The sequence below is a fragment of the Engystomops pustulosus genome, chromosome 3 (genome assembly GCF_040894005.1).
Source record: "Engystomops pustulosus chromosome 3, aEngPut4.maternal, whole genome shotgun sequence".
In the NCBI taxonomy this organism is placed as follows: domain Eukaryota; kingdom Metazoa; phylum Chordata; class Amphibia; order Anura; family Leptodactylidae; genus Engystomops; species Engystomops pustulosus.
In genome coordinates this window covers 86961069-86986152 of record NC_092413.1, presented here as the reverse complement: position 1 = coordinate 86986152, position 25084 = coordinate 86961069, and the positions used below count along the sequence as shown (strand labels likewise).

The 25084-nt window shown below is 43.8% G+C and overlaps 1 protein-coding gene across 1 annotated transcript; it reads right to left on the bottom strand.

Annotated features, from left to right (window-relative positions):
• Positions 1-371: 371 nt before the first annotated feature.
• NUP43 (nucleoporin 43) lies at positions 372-20745 on the bottom strand. The gene is made up of 8 exons (XM_072141315.1): positions 20447-20745; positions 14594-14716; positions 13786-13863; positions 4292-4454; positions 1728-1863; positions 1291-1442; positions 1088-1207; positions 372-778 (listed from the first exon to the last, which is right to left on the bottom strand). Exons 1-8 carry the CDS (start codon positions 20564-20566, stop codon positions 552-554), a joined length of 1119 nt encoding a protein of 372 aa, XP_071997416.1. The 5' UTR covers positions 20567-20745; the 3' UTR covers positions 372-551.
• Positions 20746-25084: the final 4339 nt, after the last annotated feature.

Sequence of the window (25084 nt, the reverse complement as noted above, 5' to 3'; positions counted from 1 at the left end):
TTGTGCATGGATCCGGAGACCAGGAGGGCATGGAACCCGCCGGAAATGACCATTGAGAGGCAACCCTAGGGGATCCAAAACTGCTGAACCCTCTGTGTCCCACCTACAATTTCCTGCATTGGCCCCCAGTACTGCCAGAAGGACAGAAGGAAGTACCCCCCATCTGGAGGAGAGAGACCCCTCTCTCAACTTACGCTTTGTAGGAACTGGTATTACTGGTAAAGGGTTGCTATGGAAGGAAATTTAACCTCTCTTGAGCTCCTGTCGCTACCTGGTATAGGAGCTCCCTCCAAGTGGGGCTATCACGGGAGACGCGCAGTGGAAAACAAATATTTATGAGGTTGGTATTGACAAAACTCTTGTACGGAAGGTTTCAAAATAACAATGCACTTCTGTTATTTCCACAGGGAAGAATCAACATCAAAAGTAAAATTTTTTAACATTAGGCAATTTTTGTTTTGGTATAAAAATGAAAAGAATTTAAACATTGAACTATGGTTGTTCAGACTAAGAGTTTTAACTGTCCTTCTAAGCAGTCCATCAATAGTTGCTTATGCAAGTGGTCGTTTGAGAACATAGATTGACTCTGCATCTGTACCACAGACAAGGTATTCTCCTAAAACATCCAGGCTGTTTACAGATAGGGTGCTGCTGGGTAACAGATCATTAATTTCTAGGTGTCCTTTGGTGGGATCACTGTTTAGCCAAGCAGTCATCAATGATTGGCTGAAGGATTGACCCACCGCGCTACGGGACAAGCTTACATTTCCTCTTCCCCCTGTGAAATAAGAACAAATAATGAGAAGAACTAGAAATGGTGCATCAAGACAAGTGATCAGTAAATGCTACAGTACATGGGAATAGACGCCATATAGTTCTTGTCCACTTTCTTCGAACAGGCAAAGTCAAATAAAGGCAAATAATAAGCAAAGTGACACAAAACAGTTTTAGAAAATTGGTGGAGATCTCAGACTTCATATTATTAGTGAGCCAATAACAGCATTATTGTGTCCTCTACTTAGCTCTGGATAATTGATATATATATTTTTTATTACTAACACAACTCATTTGTTTGATGGATACGCACCCAGAAGAAACGAAGGCCTTTCCATAACTTCAGTTGATGCATCCCAATGCCACAAAGACCCATCCTCTGAGCATGTGAATAAATGATCAGGTTTTGAAGGGTGAAAATGGACCTCCCACACTATATATACAAAAAACAAATATATATTATGGGTTGTTTTCCCATTCAGGGAGGGTAATGCAGATATAACGGTGGTGACTTACTCTCTGCATCATGGGCAGTAAGGAGAGATATTGGTGTACGGCTTTGTCTAACATCCCAAATGCAGAGCATGCCATCCTGGCCACCAGTAGCTACAACATGCTGCTGACTTGGATGTCTGTCTAAGCAGTGGAGTGGCACACGCTCATTGGCCCTTGCAAATGAATAGAAAACATCATGGTGCAATTATCTAAAGGGTGTAAAAAGTAAAATACAGGTACAACAAAGCCAGCCCCAGGTGAAACCCATACTTATATTTATGGTAAAATCATTTTATTATTTTACATTCATAAGGCCATAGTCACAATCCAGACACAAAGAATGAAGGAACCATAAAATATTTTACCAAAGCTATGAGTGCAGGCTCCAGCTTGTAATCTATCCTTTATACATATCTGTTATGGGCGTCGCTGTTACTTGCTTATCTTTAAAAACTTACATAGAAAATATGTGTGTAGGATCGTTGCCTTGTTGCCTTAGGTCCCACATCTTCAACTGCCCAATTGAATTAACAGTTAAGATTTCTGTAGTGCGCAAGAAGATCACTGCATGGATGGTGCTACTATCAGCATCGTCTGGCGGAAAGAAACATTATGAAATAATTAGTTCAGAAATTACAATAATATATGCATAATATATATATGCATAATATATGCATAATATATAATGCATTTTAAGAAATTCAGCACAAAGCTTCTGTAAAAATCTGAGCATTTATTTAGAACATTTTAACAATATATATACACCGATTGTATGCATTTTGGGAAGTTCTTGGCCTTAGCCATATTGAGTGATGTAACACGTACTTACAGTGTATGAGGGGCAGAGTAGAATATGGGCAAAGCCTAAACTGACTAGACACACTCAACTAGCACATAGCCCAACAATTGGAGCTCACAACTAAGCTGTGGTTCCTGACTCAGGATCTTCCGAGCCCTGCTCTAAAGCACACAAACCTATAAAGCTACTGCAGGGGAGACAACTGAGCAAATATCTAATCAGCCACAACTAATTGCTCAATACAGTAATTACATGTCACAGAGCTTATGCAGTTTCAGCACATTACTGGAGCTGAACCTGCATTAGGAATCACAGGGTGTCAGCTGTAACTATCACCTCCAATCGCAGGTGTTAACCTGTTAAATGCCACTGCAGCATTTGGAGAGTTCTGCCCCAGTGAACTACCAGCCCGCCAGAGCCAGTTTTGGGGTGCTGGTCATTGCTGTGGCAGCCCTGGGGTCTGATTCAGGACCCCTGGGGCTGCCTTCAGTAAGTGCCTGGAAACGCACATTGCCTGATTGCATGGGTTTCTTTGCTCTCTTTTGTACAGTCATGCTGATTTCAGGTTTTGAATTTAGGACGGTCATTGAGGTTATCATGCCCTGGCTATGCCGAGGATATATTGCCTGTACTTGTATTCACTAAACTGATTCTAATATCATTGTTTGTTTACATGCATTTTATTGTATCATATGAACTAGGGATGTTTACTCTTGCCCCTATTCTGTGTGTATTTGAGCAGTAACCCTTCTGACTAGTGCAACCAGGGATGGTTGTCGGTGAGCATATCCTACTCACCACATCGAGTTTCTAGTGTAGTTTCTACACTTTTTAATTGTTTTTATATTGTTTGTCTGGTCTTTGTTGTTTTTAAATAAATAAAGTAATTTTGATATTTATTTTTGGGTTATGGCACATCTTTTGTGATTTTACATGCCTGGAAACACGTTACACTATTTCCATAGGCTGACAGCTAAAATATTCTGCAATACATAAGTATTACAAGGGTACGGTTAGAGATATTTATCCAGGGCTCTAACAACCCTTCTTCACTTGTGAGGCGATTTCCAAATTAGTTGTTATAAGGGAAAACAAAATGGCTGCCATGGATGACTGAGTATAACAGACACGTACAGGTCATAAACTGCACTCACACTTTATTCAGGGTGCATAGCCATGTTTATTGAAAACACAAAATGCTTTGCATAGGGCGTGAAAAGGTGATAGGATACTGATATGCTATAGGTTAGTTTGAATATACTTTGAGCAACTCCCAGAAACTCCCCTAAGGCTACTTTTCCAAAAATAAGGTTGTTGAACTTTGAGTATCATTTCTTATAAAAAGCAATGTTCTCAAGGTAACAGGATTTATCATTAAATGTACTATGAATGATCCCCACTGGTCAAAACATGAACTTCAGGCAGGAGCTGCACAGAAAGATAGTCAAGGACAAGAACGACCTCTAGTAAGATTACACAAAATGGTGTCTGAATTCAGGAGATGGATGACCATGAACAAGATGGGGTCTGGAGAGAAATATGATATCCATCAAAGTATAATGAACAAGTGATCAGATGATAAATTGTACTTATCGTTCCAGATAAAGTGAAATTTACAAACTTGTGTGTGCCCCCTTAAAATTATGAAAACGAGCCATAGGTGTTAATGGAGCCTGGAGCCCCTCAGGCTTATTTCCATAATTTTTAAAGCTTTTCTTCCTTAAAAACTAGGGCATAAGAAGCTTAAAGAAGAGCAGCTCCTGACAGAGGGGGCACACACCAGTATGTCAGTGTTTTGTTCACAATCCTTTATCCTGGTGGTGATAAAAACTTAACTACTCAAAAATGTTACTGGTGCAAAGAACATGTCCTGCAAAAAAAAAAAAAAAAAAAAAGAGACCTCACCAGCCCCATTGAGAGAAAAATAAAATAGTGTTATACCTCTTTGAAGTTGGCGAGTCAAAATAAAAAAAAACAATTACAGAACTGATGTTTTTACAACTCTGTACCCCCACAAAAAAAAAGTTAATAAATGTTCATCAATACGGTATAGCTACCCTAAAGTAGTATCATTGAAAAAAACATCTTATCACACACACAAAAAAAAGCCCTCACATGTTCATATTTTATAACTTAAAGGGGTTTTTCCACAAACCAAAGTTAGGCCCAATCCACAGTGCTGAGATCCCCGCAGACCCTTAACTGAAAGTTAGCTATTCATACCAATTGTCCTCACTATTTCTTTGCTGTCAGCTCTAAAAAGATTTATACGACCATCTTCACCAACAGAGACAATTTCTGGATTGTTGCACACTACACCAGTGCAGGGAGCTCCTGTGCCATTAGATCGATGAGCATGTTCCCACTTCTGCTTTTCCGATAGAGTCTTTAAAAAAAAAAAAAAAAAAAAAGTTTATATACACAGCTAAATAGCAAGAAGTCCACCAAAATGATATATTACATACACCGCATAGCGAATCATCAACCAAGTGTACAGAGCAGCTCAGCATACAGCATAATACTGGGTATAAGCCAAGTCCTGACTGAGGTAGTCAACATTATGTCAACAGTTATTTGCATCAGTTATTTTGAGCCAAAACCAGGAGAGGTTGAACATACAGAACAGGTGCCATTGTTTCTAGCGACTACACAGACATAATAAAAAGACTGGCAACTGTTTCGTGAGTTTGACCACTCCTGTTTTTGGTTCACAATAACGGATACAAAGAACTGAAGACCTACAGATGTGAATGGGGATTATGGCCCTGTTAAAATGTCCATTAACACCTTAGCGCTCCGCGCCGTAGCTGTACTGCGCAGCTTCCGACGATTAGCGCAGTACAGCTACGGCGCGAGCGCATAGGATTTTAGAATTGTCACCACGTCTCGCGACGTGGTGACATCGGGACGAGAATTGGGTGACAGAGGCAGGAGGAGTTCCTGTCTCCGTCACCCGACCAATCAAATCGGTCCCGCCCGCCGATCGCCGTGATTGGCCAGTCAAACCTGACTGGCCAATTACAGCGATTTTGGGCTGAAAAACGTGCTTTTAGCCCTTTCCTCTTCCTCCAGCGGCACCATTTTGGTTTGGTATCGCTGGAGAGAGGAAAGAGCGTTACTGTGTGCACCAAAATACACTTTTACACTATAAATAGTGTTCTGATCCTTATCTGATCCCTATTGTTCCCTACAAATTCCCATCCTATCTGTTTTTTCCTGTGTCCTGTGTGTTCCCTGTGTGATCGCCTTGTGTGATCCCACGTGTCTTCCGTTTTTCCCTGTCTGTCCCTTCTGAACCCAAACGCACTTTTCAGTGCGCTGTGTTAGCGTTGTTCTGCACTGGACGCACTTTTCAGTGCGCCGTGTGAATAGCGCTGCACAGAATCTTTAGCAGTCTTAGCGGTAGTTAGTTTGTCTTAGGGCAAGCTAGGTGCATTTGTAGCGCCTTTTTGCGCGGTGCACATAGGTTTTTTTTCGGTGCCTGGTAATATTTTTTTCCAGAGCGCCGTAGGTGTACCCGTACGTAGCTACTTTTTGTGTGTGCCATCTGTGCAGCTGGTCCGTGTGGTTTGGTGTGCATTCTCTTTTTTTTTGTGTGCTATCTGTGCGGCTTGTCCGTGTAGTTTAGTGCGCATTATTTTTTGTGTGCCATCTGTGCGGCTGGTCCGTGTGGTTTGGTGTGCATTCTCTTTTTTTTTTTGTGTGCTATCTGTGCGGCTTGTCCGTGTAGTTTAGTGCACATTATTTTTTGTGTGCCATCTGTGCGGCTTGTCCGTGTGGTTTGGTGTGCATTCTCTTTTTTTTTTTGTGTGCTATCTGTGCGGCTTGTCCGTGTAGTTTAGTGCACATTATTTTTTTTGTGTGCTATCTGTGCGGCTTGTCCGTGTAGTTTAGTGCGCATTATTTTTTGTGTGCCATCTGTGCGGCTTGTCCGTGTGGTTTGGTGTGCATTCTCTTTTTTTTTTTGTGTGCCATCTGTGCGGCTTGTCCGTGTAGTTTAGTGCGCATTATTTTTTGTGTGCCATCTGTGCGGCTGGTCCGTGTGGTTTGGTGTGCATTCTCTTTTTTTTTTTGTGTGCTATCTGTGCGGCTTGTCCGTGTAGTTTAGTGCACATTATTTTTTGTGTGCCATCTGTGCGGCTTGTCCGTGTAGTTTAGTGCACATTATTTTTTTTGTGTGCTATCTGTGCGGCTTGTCCGTGTAGTTTAGTGCGCATTATTTTTTGTGTGCCATCTGTGCGGCTTGTCCGTGTGGTTTGGTGTGCATTCTCTTTTTTTTTTTGTGTGCCATCTGTGCGGCTTGTCCGTGTAGTTTAGTGCACATTATTTTTTGTGTGTGCCATCTGTGCGGCTTGTCCGTGTAGTTTGGTGTGCATTATATTTTTTTTTTTTGTGTGCCTGCTAGACGGTTTATCCGTGTAGTTTGGTGCACATTATCTAATTTTTCTAGTTCTCTATTTTTTTTGTGTGCAATGTCTCAGAAGACGTACACCGTGTTGGAGGCATATAACATGCTTGCCTCTGACACCGAGTCAGCTAGTGGGGATGATGGTCCCTTTTACTTATCATCATCCTCCTGCTCATCTTCTAGTGACCTGGAAGGACCCCCAAGAAGGCGCCGTAGGGTGCCTGGGACTTCTGCAGGAGAGGTGCCTGGGACTTCTGCAGGAGAGGTGCCTGGGACTTCTGCAGGAGAGGTGCCTGGGACTTCTGCAGGAGAGGTGCCTGGGACTTCTGCAGGAGAGGTGCCTGGGACTTCTGCAGGAGAGGTGCCTGGGACTTCTGCAGGAGAGGTGCCTGGGACTTCTGCAGGAGAGGTGCCTGGGACTTCTGCAGGAGAGGTGCCTGGGACTTCTGCAGGAGAGGTGCCTGGGACTTCTGCAGGAGAGGTGCCTGGGACTTCTGCAGGAGAGGTGCCTGGGACTTCTGCAGGAGAGGTGCCTGGGACTTCTGCAGGAGAGGTGCCTGGGACTTCTGCAGGAGAGGTGCCTGGGACTTCTGCAGGAGAGGTGCCTGGGACTTCTGCAGGAGAGGTGCCTGGGACTTCTGCAGGAGAGGTGCCTGGGACTTCTGCAGGAGAGGTGCCTGGGACTTCTGCAGGAGAGGTGCCTGGGACTTCTGCAGGAGAGGTGCCTGGGACTTCTGCAGGAGAGGTGCCTGGGACTTCTGCAGGAGAGGTGCCTGGGACTTCTGCAGGAGAGGTGCCTGGGACTTCTGCAGGAGAGGTGCCTGGGACTTCTGCAGGAGAGGTGCCTGGGACTTCTGCAGGAGAGGTGCCTGGGACTTCTGCAGGAGAGGTGCCTGGGACTTCTGCAGGAGAGGTGCCTGGGACTTCTGCAGGAGAGGTGCCTGGGACTTCTGCAGGAGAGGTGCCTGGGACTTCTGCAGGAGAGGTGCCTGGGACTTCTGCAGGAGAGGTGCCTGGGACTTCTGCAGGAGAGGTGCCTGGGACTTCTGCAGGAGAGGTGCCTGGGACTTCTGCAGGAGAGGTGCCTGGGACTTCTGCAGGAGAGGTGCCTGGGACTTCTGCAGGAGAGGTGCCTGGGACTTCTGCAGGAGAGGTGCCTGGGACTTCTGCAGGAGAGGTGCCTGGGACTTCTGCAGGAGAGGTGCCTGGGACTTCTGCAGGAGAGGTGCCTGGGACTTCTGCAGGAGAGGTGCCTGGGACTTCTGCAGGAGAGGTGCCTGGGACTTCTGCAGGAGAGGTGCCTGGGACTTCTGCAGGAGAGGTGCCTGGGACTTCTGCAGGAGAGGTGCCTGGGACTTCTGCAGGAGAGGTGCCTGGGACTTCTGCAGGAGAGGTGCCTGGGACTTCTGCAGGAGAGGTGCCTGGGACTTCTGCAGGAGAGGTGCCTGGGACTTCTGCAGGAGAGGTGCCTGGGACTTCTGCAGGAGAGGTGCCTGGGACTTCTGCAGGAGAGGTGCCTGGGACTTCTGCAGGAGAGGTGCCTGGGACTTCTGCAGGAGAGGTGCCTGGGACTTCTGCAGGAGAGGTGCCTGGGACTTCTGCAGGAGAGGTGCCTGGGACTTCTGCAGGAGAGGTGCCTGGGACTTCTGCAGGAGAGGTGCCTGGGACTTCTGCAGGAGAGGTGCCTGGGACTTCTGCAGGAGAGGTGCCTGGGACTTCTGCAGGAGAGGTGCCTGGGACTTCTGCAGGAGAGGTGCCTGGGACTTCTGCAGGAGAGGTGCCTGGGACTTCTGCAGGAGAGGTGCCTGGGACTTCTGCAGGAGAGGTGCCTGGGACTTCTGCAGGAGAGGTGCCTGGGACTTCTGCAGGAGAGGTGCCTGGGACTTCTGCAGGAGAGGTGCCTGGGACTTCTGCAGGAGAGGTGCCTGGGACTTCTGCAGGAGAGGTGCCTGGGACTTCTGCAGGAGAGGTGCCTGGGACTTCTGCAGGAGAGGTGCCTGGGACTTCTGCAGGAGAGGTGCCTGGGACTTCTGCAGGAGAGGTGCCTGGGACTTCTGCAGGAGAGGTGCCTGGGACTTCTGCAGGAGAGGTGCCTGGGACTTCTGCAGGAGAGGTGCCTGGGACTTCTGCAGGAGAGGTGCCTGGGACTTCTGCAGGAGAGGTGCCTGGGACTTCTGCAGGAGAGGTGCCTGGGACTTCTGCAGGAGAGGTGCCTGGGACTTCTGCAGGAGAGGTGCCTGGGACTTCTGCAGGAGAGGTGCCTGGGACTTCTGCAGGAGAGGTGCCTGGGACTTCTGCAGGAGAGGTGCCTGGGACTTCTGCAGGAGAGGTGCCTGGGACTTCTGCAGGAGAGGTGCCTGGGACTTCTGCAGGAGAGGTGCCTGGGACTTCTGCAGGAGAGGTGCCTGGGACTTCTGCAGGAGAGGTGCCTGGGACTTCTGCAGGAGAAGCGTCTGGGGCTTCCACTGACCCCACATGGGTAGCCCCAGATAATTATACCCCTCAGGTCCCTGACTTTACGGGCCATCCTGGAATTAACTTTGACACGACAGGGCTCAGAGCTGTGGACTTTTTTAAGTTTTTTTTTGATGAGGCGCTGCTGAATATTATTATATTTCAGACAAATCTCTACGCTGCACAACATATTGCCCAAAACCCCACGTCCTTTTATGCACAACCCTACAGGTGGACCCCTGTCACTGCAGCAGAGATGCACAAGTATTGGGGCATAATACTCCTTATGGGGATAGTAAAGAAGCCTTCAATCAGGGACTACTGGAGCACAGATATACTGTACCACACCCCCATGTTCCGCATGGCAATGAGCAGGATGCGCTTTGAAGCCATCCATAAGTTTTTGCACTACACTGACAACACACAGTGCCCACCCAGAGGTGACCCCAGTTATGATCGGTTATTTAAGGTCAGGCCCATATTAGATCATTTTAGTGCCAAGTTTGCCCAGGCATATACTCCCGCCAAACATGTGAGCATAGACGAGTCCCTGGTACAATTCAAAGGGAGACTTCAATTCCGCCAGTACCTGCCCAATAAGAGGGCAAGGTATGGTGTGAAGATGTATAAGCTGTGCGAAAGTTCATCAGGGTACACATACAAGTTCAGGGTATATGAAGGGAAGGACTCCACTATAGTGCCCCCAGAATGCCCCCCCTTCCTGGGTGTTACAGGGAAGATAGTGTGGGATTTAGTGCACCCACTGCTGGACCAGGGCTACCACATCTACCTGGACAATTTCTACACCAGCACCACCCTGTTCAAGTGCCTCACTTCCAGAAATACTGCGGCATGCGGCACTGTACGCAGAAATCAGAGAGGTCTCCCTAAGTCGCTGCTTGGGCAAAAACTTAAAAGGCACGAAAGCAGGGCACTATGCAGCGACTCTGTATTGTGTGTTAAGTACAAGGACAAGAGAGAGGTCCTTGTATTAACCACAATACATGAGCACACCACCACCCCTGTCCCAGTACGAGGTGCCAGTGCAGAAGCCCCCAAGCCAGACTGTATTTTAGATTATAATAAATACATGGGAGGGGTGGACTTGTCTGACCAGGTGCTTCAGCCGTACAATGCCATGCGGAAGTCGAGGGTGTGGTACAAGAAGCTGGCCGTGCACATCATGCAGATGGCATTGTATAATGCTTATGTGCTGCATCGATATGCCGGCCAGAGGGGAACTTTCCTGGAATTTCAAGAGGTGGTAATAAAGTACTTTCTTTTTGGAGACCAGGAAGGGGAGAGTGCTAGCACATCTGGAAGTGAGGCCACATCACGTATTGTACCAGGGCAGCACTTTCCAGGAGTAGTTCCCCAATCAGCCAGCAAGGGAAGGTCACAAAAGAGGTGCAGGGTGTGCTCCAAAAATGGCATTAGGAAGGACACCATTCATCACTGTGAGACATGCCCAGAAAAACCAGGGTTATGTATGAAAGATTGCTTCCGAATTTATCATACATCCCTGGATTTTTAGAGTACCCTGTTGTTACCCTGACGCACAGCTTATACATCATGCCGCATGCCGCATCTTCCCTTCTAAGCCCTGCCATGTGCCCAGCCTGTAGATTACTGTCCCGTATGCTTTACCCGGGAAAACATGCATCATGATTTTTAGGGTGTTTGTCTCCCGTGGCAGCAGCTGGGCACAAAATGACATAATGGATATTTTTTACTATGCACTATCCATTATGCACTTTTTCAGGGGTCCACCTGTGGGGTTAAAATGCTAACTATACCCCTAGATTAATTCATGGAGGGGTGTAGTTTCCAAAATAGGGTCAGTTCTTAGGGGTTTCTACTGTACTGGCCCCTATTGCCATCTACAAATCTTTCATGATGCCAAAAAGAAAAAAAAAAGTACAATGTCTGTGCTCCAACAAGTTATTCCCTTTTGAGCCCTGCCGTGTCTCCATCCTACAGGTTATTGCCTCCTATGGGGTATTGCCCTAACCGGGGTAACCCGCAGAATGATTTTTGGGGTGTTTGTCTAAAGTGGCATGAGTTGGGCAAAATACTTTTGTCACTTCAATGGCATATTTGATAAATTGCAATACAATTGTTTCTCTGCACTACTCACTTTGTATTACATTTGAGCCAGCACCTTAGTGGTTAAAATGCTCATACAAACCTACATACATTCTTTGAGGGGTGCCCTTTCCAAAATGGGTTCACTACTTGGGGGTTTCTATTGTACTGGTACCTCGGGGGTACCCCCCATTACCAATCTAGTGAAAACGAAGCTTGAAAACCTAAATTGTGCTTCTTTATTCCTGACCCCTGCCGTGTGCCCAGCCTGTAAATTATTGGCACATGTGTGGTATTGCTGTACTCGGGACAACCCGCAGAATGATTTTTGGGGTGTTTGTCTAAAGTGGCATGGGTTGGGCACAGTACATGAGGCACTAAAATGACATTTTTGAGATAAAAACACAATTTTTACTCTGCACCATTTACTTTGCACTCAATTTTGGCCAGCGTGTTGGGGGTTAAAATGCTCATACAAGCCTACATACATTCTTTGAGGGGTGCCCTTTCCAAAATAGGTTCACTACTTGGGGGTTTCTATTGTACTGGTACCTCGGGGGTACCCCCCATTACCAATCTAGTGAAAACGAAGCTTGAAAACCTAAATTGTGCTTCTTTATTCCTGACCCCTGCCGTGTGCCCAGTCTGTAAATTATTGGCACATGTGTGGTATTGCTGTACTCGGGACAACCCACAGAATGATTTTTGGGGTGTTTGTCTAAAGTGGCATGGGTTGGGCACAATATATGACGCACTAAAATGACATTTTTGAGATAAAAACGCAATTTTTACTCTGCACCATTTACTTTGCATTTAATTTTGACCAGCGTGTCGGGGGTTAAAATGCTCACCACAACCACCGATAAATTCTTTGAGGGGTCTAGTTTCCGTAATGGTATCATTTATTGGGGGTTTCTATTGCACTGGCACCTCACGGGCCCTGCCAACATGACATAGCACTCCAAATCCAAACATGTGAAAACGGAGCTGGAAAATCTAAATTTCATTCCTTCCGTTCGCATCCCTTTTGTGTGCCCAGTCTGTGAATTATTGGCACATGTGTGGTATTGCTGTACTCAGGACAACCCGCAGAATGATTTTTGCGGTGTTTGTCTAAAGTGGCACGGGTTGGGCACAGTATATGAGGCACTAAAATGACATTTTTGAGATAAAAACGCAATTTTTACTCTGCACCATTTACTTTGCATTTAATTTTGACCAGCGTGTCGGGGGTTAAAATGCTCAGGACAACCACCGATAAATTCTTTGAGGGGTCTAGTTTCCGTAATGGTATCATTTATTGGGGGTTTCTATTGCACTGGCACCTCACGGGCCCTGCCAACATGACATGGCACTCCAAATCCAAACATGTGAAAACGGAGCTGGAAAATCAAAATTTCACTCCTTCCGTTCTCATCCCTTCTGTGCGCCCAGTCTGTAAATTATTGGCACATGTGTGGTATTGCTGTACTCGGGACAACCCGCAGAATGATTTTTGGGGTGTTTGTCTAAAGTGGCATGGGTTGGGCACAGTATATGAGGCACTAAAATGACATTTTTGAGATAAAAACACAATTTTTACTCTGCACCATTTACTTTGCATTCAATTTTGACCAGCGTGTCGGGGGTTAAAATGCTCACCACAACCACCGATAAATTCTTTGAGGGGTCTAGTTTCCGAAATGGTGACATTTTGGGGGGTTTTCTATTGTACTTTTACTTCAGGGGCTCTTCAATTACACTGTGGCACCACAAAATATTTGCAGCCAAATTGGCCTTCCAAATTCCCGGTATCGCTAACTCTGTTCTGGACATCGATGTGCGGGGAAACAGCAGCTGACATCCACATGTCTGGTATCGCCGTACTCGGAAGAAGCAGGGCAAGAAATTAGGAATATATATTTACCTCAAATTCCTTCTGAATGTATCCGTTTTAGGGCTAAATTGGAAAGATTGAAATCAAAAATTGAAATTTCAAAATTTCCACTCCATTTTCATATGCTTCCGGAAAAATAATTAAAGGGTTAACAGACTTCTTAAATGCTGATTTGAATAGGTTGAGATGTTAGGTTCATAAAATGGTGTTACTTGTGGGGGTATATAGTACATAAGCCTTTATAGAGCACTTCCAAACTGAATTGATCACCAAAAAGTTCGCATTTTTCAAATTTCAAGAAAATCTGAGAAGTTGCTACTAAAACTTCAAACCTTCTCACATCCATAAAAATAATGGAAACGTAAAACAAATTATGGATATAAAAAGAAGACCAATGGCAAAAGGTTTCTATCAAAAAAAATTTGTGGTATCACTTTTTGTCTAAAAATTATAACATTTGAAACTTTGAAAATAGTCATTTTTTTCAAATTTTTCCTAAATTTTTGAATTTTTACCCCCCAAAAAAGGAACGGATCACTGAAATGACACTACTAACATAAACTACAATGTCTCACGAGAAAACAATCTCAAAATCACAGAGATATCTTAAAGCGTTGAAAAGTTATTACCACAGGAAGAGACACTGGTCAAATTTCCAAAAAAAGTTGCGAGCCTTAACCTGCAAACAGGCTGCGTCCTTAAGGGGTTAATCTCATCTTTCGATAAGTTTTGTTATTTGACAAAATGGGATGGAAACTGCTGTGCCAAGAAATATTTTAACTTATCCGTTAGAATCCCTTTGTTTTAGTTTTAATGAAAAAAAATGATGAGGACTGAATGAAGGTCGTTTGTTGTGGTTAATGACTAATTTTAATTTTAATAGGATGAAGTTACCTGATTGCCTTGATGGTGACGAAAGATGGTTACCCTTCCCGTTGAGGATGCGGTAACAATTCTCTCTTGATCTAAAAACTTTAAAAAAAAAATCATGATCTATACATTTTAAGAGACCTTTAAGAGACCTTCTTGATCTTTGATGCCAGGATGTCAAAATCAAAATATGGTGCTATTAAGACATTTTAAGGGCTAATACATTTTAATAGACAAATTATAATACATGTTTTTTTTCCAAAACTTAAAAATTAATCCTTTTTGTGACCGAGGATCATTGGTGCCAGGTCAATTTTTCTTTCTCCAGAGAAGTGGGTTGAACGCAGCACATCATATATACCGAGACAAAGGAACGTGTTATAGGTACTGGTACTATACACAAGCTGAGTGACAATAAGATATCTTTATTAGTATTTACATAGAACAGTTGTGTATTCCAAACCAATAAAAACAATTAAAAAGCACTATCCAGTGCTGGGTCTCTATATAGCAGCAAAGACATATAATGTGCAAAAGAATAAGCACTTGTTGCTATAGGCAACCATGTAATCGTATGCAAGAATAAAGCAGAAAGGTTGCTGTCCCAACTACCCTTAAATCTAATGAAAAATGACCAATGCCTAGCAGATGAAGATGAAGCTATAATGTTACAATATAAATATAGCACAAAATGAATACATAAGACATATGCAAAGACAATGAAAAAATATCACCAAGTGTGGGGTAGATGGGGGCTGGCTCCCCACGCATTGAACGCAGCACATACTACATGAAGTCTCTTTGTGGTCTACATTTATAAGAACAGAAATACCTGCAAGTCCATCACATCTCCTTTATGTCTGATGTCACACAACAATTTGGGGTCAGCAAGGTACTCTTCCTCCATATGTATAGAACCAAAGTCTCCAATAGACCATAGAGAAACTTTGTTTTCCTACAAAATGAAAGAAAAAAAAACCCCATTAAGGCTACCTGCGCACTGTGTCATGGAGAAAATACTATTCAAATATGCAAGGATTTCATGCACTTTTATTCCCCTGATCCGACATCACTGCAACTAGGTATGGCTGTAATTGGACTGGTGGACACACCTGGCCAATCATAGCCATGCTTAGTTGCTAGGAGCGCAAAGTTGCCAGGTTGCCTGCTCTGCAGCCCATCAAGCAACATGTCCGGGTTAGGGTGCTGTCACATGGTGTGTTTTGGAGGGTTTATAAACACACTGAAAATGTAAGCATTTGGCTGGTTTTAATCCATTACACAGCTGCTCACACTTCCAGAATGGAAGAAAAACAGATTCAAACCAGCCAAAACGCATAGTAAACATACAAAAAGTGTGTTTAACCCCTACGGGACTCAGCCTCTTTTGGCCTTAAGGACGCGGCCCCATTTTTCAAATCTGCCCTGTGTCACTATAAGTGGTTATAGCTTTGGAACGCTATGAGACATCCAGTGGATTGAGATTGTTTTCTCGTGACACATTGTACTTCAAATTAGTTTAAAAATTTGGATGAAATCTTTTGCGTTTATTTATGAAAAAAACAAAATTTGGCAAAAATTTGGAAATATTCTTTATTTTCAACGTTCTAAATTCTCTACTTTTGATGTAGGTAGTCATAGCGCCCAAATAAATTCATAACTTACATTTCCCAAATGTCTGCTTTATGTTGGATGTTTTTTTAAGATTCCACATATTTTACTAGAATGTTACGAGGCTCAGAATTTAGGTATCATTTTTCACATTTTTTGTAAAATCACCAAAACCTGTATTTAGATGAACCTGCTCAACTTCTAATTGACACAGAGGCCTAAATAATAGTGAGACTCGTAAATTACTCCATTGTGGAAACTACACCCCTCAACGTATGAAAAACCACTTTTAAGAAGTTTGTTAACCCTTTAGGTGTTTTATAGGGGTTAAAATAAAATGGAGGTGTGGTCTGCAAATTGTAATATTTTTTGACAATACATTCATTTTGGGTGGAAAATTAAACATTTGTAATGGATTAAATGAAAAAGGCTCCACAAAGTTTGTTACCCAATCTCTCCCGAGTGCACGGATACCCTATATGTGGTGGTAACCTGCTGTATGGGCACACGGCCGGGCATAGAAGGGAAGGAGGCGCCATCCAGATCAGATTTGCTATGTCACATTGCCACATGAGATACATTTTTCTGGTACGTAATTTTGGGGCATCTATAGCTAATTGGTGAGATTTTATTAACTCTTTGTTGGTGGAGGAAATGAAAATCATCAATTTTTAGGAAAGTTTTTTTTTTGTCGTTAACCATACCATAAAAATAGTATATTATTTTTATTCTATGGGTCGCCACGATTACAAAAAGACCTCATTTATATAGATTTTTTATTTTTTTCCCGTTTTTACTGAATAAAAAGTAATTTGGCAAAAATATTGTTAATTTTAGCATCACTGACTTTCATATGCATAACTTTTTTATATTTCGCCTCACAAATCTGTTTAAGGGCTTATTTTTTGTGAGAAGGATTGTTCTTTTTAGTGGTCTTATTTAAGAGTGCATAACATTTTTTAAATCACTTTTTAGAGCATTTTTTTTTATAGGGTATTACAGGCGGTCCCCTACTTAAGAACACTCGACTTACATACAACCCCTAGTTACAAACGGACCACTGGATGTTGGTAATTTATTGTACTTTAGTCCTAGGCTACAATAATCAGCTATAACAGTTATCACAGGTGTCTGTAATGAAGCTTTAGTGTTACTCCTGGTTCTTATGACAACCCAACATTTTTAAAATCCAATTGTCACAGAGACCAAAAAAGTTCTGGCTGGGATTACAATGATAAAGTATACAGTTCCGACTTACATACAAATTCAACTTAAGAACAAACCTACAGACCCTATCTTGTATGTAACCCGGGGACTGCCTTGTAATTGAAAATTATCCTTTTTTTGGAGCTTGTTTTTTTTTTTTTTTAACGGGGTTCACTTTTTGGTTCTAATAACGATTCTGTTTTATTATGCAGATTGTTACGGACGCAGGGATACCAAATATGTGGGGGTTTTGTGTATTTTATTCAATTGTACTGAATAAAAACTAATTTGGAGAAAATCTTGTTGATTTTAGCATCACCATCTTTTCATATGCATAACTTTATTTTTCGGCTGGTTAGGGGCTTATTTTTTTGCGAGAAGATTTGCTCTTTTGAGCGGGCTCGGAGCTGCCCAGAAGTGGATCGGATCCCCCAGTAAGCGGCGCGGGGGGGATCCAATCCATAGCGAAAACACCCTTGACTGCGGCGTGTAAGGGGTTAACAAGCGCGATCGGAGTCGGTCCCGATTGCGGGTGTTAGTGCAGGCTGTCAGCTGACAGCCGCTGCTTCTGGTGCCGGCTCCGTTCGTGAGCTGGTGCCAGAAGCAGGACGTTATAGCACGTCCCAGTGCGCTTAGCATGTAGCCCCGGGGGCGTACTATAACGTCCTGGTGCGCCTAGGGGTTAAAATGGTCCAAGAACTTTGTGCGTCAGCCCCCTTAGGCAGAGCTCACAACCAACAAGTGACGGCCAAGGTTCCCAATGTCTCTGATATGGCCAGTGTTGGCTTGCAGCTGTCAGAAAGCAGTCAGTGCATTCTTTTTTCCCGTTTTTACTGAATAAAAAGTAATTTGGCAAAAATATTGTTAATTTTAGCATCACTGACTTTCATATGCATAACTTTTTTATATTTCGCCTCACAAATCTGTTTAAGGGCTTATTTTTTGTGAGAAGGATTGTTCTTTTTAGTGGTCTTATTTAAGAGTGCATAACATTTTTTAAATCACTTTTTAGAGCATTTTTTTTTATAGGGTATTACAGGCGGTCCCCTACTTAAGAACACTCGACTTACATACAACCCCTAGTTACAAACGGACCACTGGATGTTGGTAATTTATTGTACTTTAGTCCTAGGCTACAATAATCAGCTATAACAGTTATCACAGGTGTCTGTAATGAAGCTTTAGTGTTACTCCTGGTTCTTATGACAACCCAACATTTTTAAAATCCAATTGTCACAGAGACCAAAAAAGTTCTGGCTGGGATTACAATGATAAAGTATACAGTTCCGACTTACATACAAATTCAACTTAAGAACAAACCTACAGACCCTATCTTTTTGCGAGAAGATTTGCTCTTTTGAGCGGGCTCGGAGCTGCCCAGAAGTGGATCGGATCCCCCAGTAAGCGGCGCGGGGGGGATCCAATCCATAGCGAAAACACCCTTGACTGCGGCGTGTAAGGGGTTAACAAGCGCGATCGGAGTCGGTCCCGATTGCGGGTGTTAGTGCAGGCTGTCAGCTGACAGCCGCTGCTTCTGGTGCCGGCTCCGTTCGTGAGCTGGTGCCAGAAGCAGGACGTTATAGCACGTCCCAGTGCGCTTAGCATGTAGCCCCGGGGGCGTACTATAACGTCCTGGTGCGCCTAGGGGTTAAAATGGTCCAAGAACTTTGTGCGTCAGCCCCCTTAGGCAGAGCTCACAACCAACAAGTGACGGCCAAGGTTCCCAATGTCTCTGATATGGCCAGTGTTGGCTTGCAGCTGTCAGAAAGCAGTCAGTGCATTCTTTTAGGGGTTTTAACCCCTTAAGGACGTGGCCAGTTTATAGCTTAAAGGGGTATTCCAGGAATCGACATAATTCATATACAAATGATCCAGTAAAATATAAGCTAATATGTAATTAGTTGTTATTTAAAATATTGCTCCTCTTAGCACAAAAATGCTGGTGACGTACACTGTAATGAAGAATTAAAATGCTACCGGCTCTTTAATCAGTCCGTTATTTCCTCTGCTCTGAGAAGAGTGAGGACAGAAGATGGTCACATGTCCACATCACATGTCCTGCTCTGCCTGGGCAGGTCATATGATCTTTACTATGTTTGTCTGTAGTCTGTTTGGTCGCAGTGCATACAGCAGAGTTCCCCAAACTACGGCCCGCGGACCGTTTCGATCCGGCCCCCGACACTTGGCGTGCCAGCGCCGGGCAGGAGCCTCCGTCCGGACAGGAAGCTCCTGCCCATCACCATATAGTGCTCGGTGCTGCCGGAAACTATTACTGGAGCGATGTGGCCGGAATACAACCCCGACGCACATCGCTCCATGAACTAGGCTGCACGGCCGCGCACCCCTTCCTGGCCGGACACGGCAAGAAGATAGAAGACTTAGGTGAGTACAGGGTTTTTATTTTTTTATTAAAAAGGGCAGTAAAAAGATTGGGGCGACTGGGGGCCAATAGTTAGTTATGAGGGGCAGCATAAGAAATAATTAATGGTGGGGGCAGCATAAGAAATAATTAATGGTGGGGGCAGCATAAGAAATAATTAATGGTGGGGGCAGTATAGTAAATAATTAATGGTGGGGGCAGTATAGTAAATAATTAATGGTGGGGGCAGTATAGTAAATAATTAATGGTGGGGGCAGTATAGTAAATAATTAATGGTGCGGGTATAGGAAATAATTAATGGTGCGGGTATAGGAAATAATTAATGGTGCGGGTATAGGAAATAATTAATGGTGCGGGTATAGGAAATAATTAATGGTGCGGGTATAGGAAATAATTAATGGTGCGGGTATAGGAAATAATTAATGGTGCGGGTATAGGAAATAATTATGAGGGGCAGTTTAGTAATTAATGTGGGGGGGGGGCATTCAATAATTAATGGAGAGGGGTCTCAGTATATTAATTAATTAACTGGGCCAATATATAAAATAGTTCACAAGGGGGTGCAGTACCGGTATATTAAATAATTAATTGAGGAGGGTGCCAGTGTATTATGGATGCGGTCACATGTACCGCTATTTATTTTTAGACTTTAGTCCGGCCCTCCAACGATCTGAGGGGGACAGTGAACGGCCCCCTATGTAAAAAGTTTGGTGACCCCTGGCATACAGTATGGCCAGTGTTTTGGTGATGCGCAATGATAGCAGTTAGACATAGTTAAATCATCAATTTTCTGGGGGCAGAAAATAAGAGTGAGGAGTTGTTACTGAGAACTACAGGATCGAGTAACTTGTAGTTTCCAGTGGCGGCAATCTTAGTGATAACTCCTCCTACTTTAGAGAGGCCATAAAATTTTGTGAATCATAAAATCAAACTATTTAAGCTCCATTTTGTAACTAATGACATTGAGTTTTGTTATATTCATTTATTTATAGCATCATGGGTTTTTCGATCAGACGCTCATATTCCAGGAATACCCCTTTAAGGCTCAGCCCCATTTTTTGTATTCTGACTTGCGTCACTTTATATGGTTGTACATTTTGAACTATTTTACTTGTCAAAGCAATTTGGAGATTGCCCGGCCCTCAGTAATTTTTAACAGCCGGATAACAACTTTAACAGCCTCCCAATAATTTCAATGGTAGAGGGACTTCCATGGCTTGTTCTTAAAACTGTGATTTACAAGATCCAAAACTACAACACTTGGAGGGAACCAATAAGGAGAGTTCAGCGATTCTAGAAGTGGTCCCGTAAGTCCTGTGGGTTTGTCAGAACCAGCTCACTCATTGACAGCAGGTTATAGTCATTAAACATGGTCACAATAGAAGCAGCTAAACGTCTACCTCTATTGCTGGTTTCTACAGCACATCGCTCTATTCCGTGTATCTGAGCGTGTACTCACTGAGAGGCTGGAGAGAAATGACAACTTGCCTCATTATCCCAGGACCCCGCTGCGAACACATCCGGCTGCTGCAAGGAGGAGGCCGGGACCGGGCGCCAGCGAGTCTTACTTATCTTCTGTGAGACGTATTTAGCCACCATGGTCTCCATGATGTTAGCTGCTCTCTGACACCTGACTGCAAGGGACGATAGAGGCGCTACAGGGATTCCTAACTCCCGCACTTCTAGGAGCTGCACGACTTCCTGTCAGCGTGGACCCAGCACTTCCTCAGTAGAGACGCGCAAATCATTCCCGCCTATTCCAGGCTAACACACTGGGGCCGGTGGAAAGGCAAGCTAGAGGCACAGACATGTCTAAAGCGACGTCAGCTGTCTTCGAAAAAATGGCGCCTGTGTAGCCGCCATTTTCCCGAGGTTTTTGTTCTTTTAGTTCATGCCAATGGTTATGAGGAGAAATTTCTATATAAACCACCCTTAGAAGCTCAGGAAATCACACTGAAATCCAAATGGTCTCCATTCACAGTCCCATAAGAGCTGAATAGCCATTGGAGTGTCTCCCATAAGGGTCTCTGAACACCCACTTCCCTCCCAGCTTCCCTCACGCCCATTGTCCCACCCCAAACACAGCCTGTTTGTATGTTAAAGGGGTTTTCCCACGTAGACAAGTTAGGCCCTATCCCGAGGTCTTGGTGCTGAGACCCCCGCAGATCGCAAAATCGAGGGGTCCAACCAACCCCTCCTCTTTCCTCAGACTAATGGAGCAGATGGAGGCGCATGACTGTTGTGCTCCATTAGTATCTATGGAGCTGGCAGATACTGCCGAGCGCCGCACTCTTCGATCTCTGTCTGCTCCGTTACTCTTATGGAGTGACAAGGGGTCGATTGGACCCCTAGTTTTTGCAATCTGCGGGGGTCTCAGCACTCAGACACCCACTGATCCGCTAGTTAGGCCCTATTCCTTGGATAGGGCTTAACTTGTCTTTGTGGGAAAACCCCTTTAAGAATTTATTAAATTTATTTCAACACTTTCACAGATCTCTGTGATTTTGAGATTGTTTTCTCATGAGACATTGTAGTTTATGTTAGTAGTATAATTTCGCTGATCAGTTACTTTTTGGGGCAGGAAAATGTAATAATTTAGGATACATTTTAGAAAAATTACAATTTTCAAAAAGTCATACCACAATTTTTTGTAGAAGCCTTTTGCCATTTGTCTCCTTTATACTTCCATAATTTTCTTTTACACATGTTAGCAGGTTTATAGTTTTAGGAGCAAGCTCTTCAATTTTCAAGAAATTAGAAAAATGCTAAATTTTTGGTGACCAATTTAGTTTGGAAGTGCCCTGTAATGGCTTATGTACTATACACCCCCACCAGTAACACCATTTTATGAACTAACATCTCCCCCGAGAAATGACACCATTTTGGAAACAACACTCCTCAAAGAATTTATCTGGGGTTGTAGCGAGCATTTAACCCCCAACATGCTGGTCAAAATGTTATACAAAGTGAATGGTGCAGAGTAAAAATTGCATTGCAATTTATCGAATATGCTGGTGTAATGCCAAATGTATTTTGGCCAACTCATGCCACTGGAGACACACATATCAAAAATCATTCTGTGGGTTATCCCGATTAGGGCAATACCCCATATGTGGCAATAAACTACAGGATAAACAAACGGCAGGGCTAAAAGGAAAGGAGCTAAATGTAGCTTTTGATGCTCCGTTTTCACTTGATTGGTGTTGGGGTGCCCCTTAGGTACCAGTACAATAGAAACCCCCAACAAGTGACCCCATTTTGGAAAGGACAGCCCTCAAAGAATGTATCTAGGGTTGTATGAGCATTTTAACCCCTAAGATGCTGGCTCAAATGTAATACAAAGTGAATGGTACAGAGTAAAAAATTGTTTTCTAAAATTTTCCATTGAAGTGACAAATGTCATCAGCCTAACTCATGCCACTGGGGACAAACACCCCAAAAATATTTCTGCGACTTATTCCGGGTATGACAATATTCCATATGTGGCAATAATCTGCAGGATGGAGAAATGGCAGGGCTCAAAAGGGAATAACTAGCATTTGGAGAACAGCCTTTTTCTTCTTTATTTTTGGCATCATGAAGCATTTGTAGATGCCATTATGGACCAGTACAGTTGAAACCCCTTAGAACTGACCCTACTTTGGAAATTATACCCTCCATTAATTAATCTAGCGGTATAGTTAGCATTTTAACTAACTATTTTAACTAAGAAATAAAATGCATGATGGATAGTGCATAGTAAAAAATATTTGTCATGTCATATTGTGCCCAGCTCCTGCCATGAGAGACAAAAACCCCAAAAATCACGTAGCGTGTTCTCCTGAGTGCGGCAATATCCCATAGGGGGCAATAATCTACAGGCTAGCCATACGGCATTGCTTAGAAGCCATGGTGCAGTATGATGCTGATGGCTCCGTTCTCCACTACAGTACGCATCTCAATCTGCGTCCGGAGAAGATGCAGATTGAGGTGGGAATAGGGTGTGATGTCTAGACCGTGGGATAAGTGTCCCGCTGACCCGGGGCACATACCAAAAGATTGGCCTTTTGGCCTAGCGACGCCCCTGGTGCTCCCAACTACACGGGCAAACCACACAGAAAAATTAGATAACGTGCACCACACTACACGGCCAAGTCGCACAGCCGGTACGTAGAAAAAAATTTGATAAAATACACCAAACTACATGGACAAGCCGCACAGCCGCTGCACAGAAAAATTAGATAATGGATACCAAACTCTACAACATAGGAAAGTGAAAATCACTAAAAAAAATATAACATATTGGGTATCACCACGTCCGTAACAACCCATACAATAAAATAAAATTTTCATACCTTGAACGCTGTAAAAAATGCAAAAAAAATCCTCACAGAAATGATGAAGTTTTCAAATCTGACCCTATAAAAACAGCATAAAAAGTGATCAAAAAGTAACATTTACCCCGACATGATACCAAGGAAAAGTACAGCTTTTCCCGCAAAAAATAAGCTCTAAAACAGCTCTGTAAACAAAAAAATATAAATGTTATACCCATTAATACACGATGATGCAAAACCCAGCAAATTTCTCACAAAATTAGTTCTATATTCTGCAAAACAATTTAACCATAAAAAGCCATATAAATGGAGTATTGCTGTAATCATGATGACCCCTAGAATAAAGATAACACATTGGGGCAGATTTACTTACCCTATCCCGTCCCAATCCCATGGTGCGTTGTCCGACGAGGATTGGGGCGCAATTCACTAAGGTCGTGCGTCCAAGTTCCTTCTTGTGTCGCTGCTGCGCCGAGGTCCACCAGAGCTCACCTGCTTTTTCCTGGTGCATGTGAGTGCTTGGTCTTGCGACACAAAACCTTTTTTAAATTCCACAGTTTGTCCGAATCCGTTGGGTTGTCCGACGGCCAACCCCCCCCCATGTCTGTCTTGTGCAAGACGGCGCCGATTTGCCAAAATCTGATCACTTGTGCCCAAATACTGGGGCAATTCGGCGCAAAACGGAAATATTCGGGAAACCCGGCGAAAATGCGCCGTTCGGACCCTTAGTAAATGAGCCCCATTATCTTTATGGTACGGTGAACTTCCGGGAAAAAAATGCTTAAAACCATAAACAAGAATTAACTATTTTTTTAACCACCACCAAGAAAGAGTTAATATAATCTGATTGTTAGCTATTGATGTACCTGAGAAGTGAATCTCATCCACAAAAAAAATAAGCAGAGAAAGCAATCTCAAAATCCCCTGGATATGTTAAATCGTTACAAAGGTATAACCTCCTATAATGATACAGGGCAAATTTAAAAAATCAGGCCTGGTCCTAAGGCCCTAAAATGGCTTAGACCAGAAGGGGTTAAAGGACTTGTCCAGGATTAAGTTTAATATTAATACTGTCATTAGTAGGTGTAAAAAAAGCTAAAGGCGCTGTATGCACATCTCATCGCAGCACACCACCAATCCAAGATTGTATACATTCTTAGTCTTAGTGGTGGTGTCACATCAACAGTGCAACCTACAGTCTCTGTCAGTGGTCTTTGAGAGGCCGTTGATGGCTTGTGACTGTCCCTGTAACGTCACCTCTGGGCCTCTGTATGCAAACGTGCTGTCAGTGATGGGCAGCACTGTGCTTCAATGGAGAAAGGAAAGAATAGCCCCTCTGAGGCTCATATAAAAGATAATCCCAGACATCCCCTTTAAGGGGTAATTTATTCCCTATACACAGAAGTAAGTCATACCAAAGGCACCTCCAGATTGGCTGACTTCTGCTGGACATTTGGGGTCATAATTAGTGATAGTGGTAAATGATTCATAATGGGGCCACCTGTCCTCCATCCTCTCTTATATTGTGGCCCATCTCATCAAACAAAATAAACTTGTAACTCACCTTTTCATCGCTCCCACACAGTCCTGCTTCCTCCTCTCCCCAAAGTTCTGAACTGAGGGGGAAGAGCAGAGCCAGCTGAGGCGGGGAGCTACCTCCACATGTCTCTGCTAAAGAACAGCGAAACACTGCGTGTGGGGGCAGCAGGAGCTGATTGTGGCTCCCGGTCTCTGCTCTGCAGTTGTAGTTGTAATGTGTTGGGGCGGGGAGAAAGTACTCCATATTCAGGTTTTCTGGACAACTTTCCAA

Coding starts and splice junctions, on each gene's coding strand:
- NUP43 (XM_072141315.1), bottom strand. CDS start 20,566: ATGGAGACCATGGTGGCTAAATACGTCTCACAGAAGATAAGTAAGACT. Junction 13,864..14,593: donor GAGATGTGATGGACTTGCAG/GTATTTCTGTTC, acceptor TTTTTTTTAAAG/TTTTTAGATCAAGAGAGAAT. Junction 1,443..1,727: donor CCTACACACATATTTTCTAT/GTAAGTTTTTAA, acceptor TTCATTTGCAAG/GGCCAATGAGCGTGTGCCAC.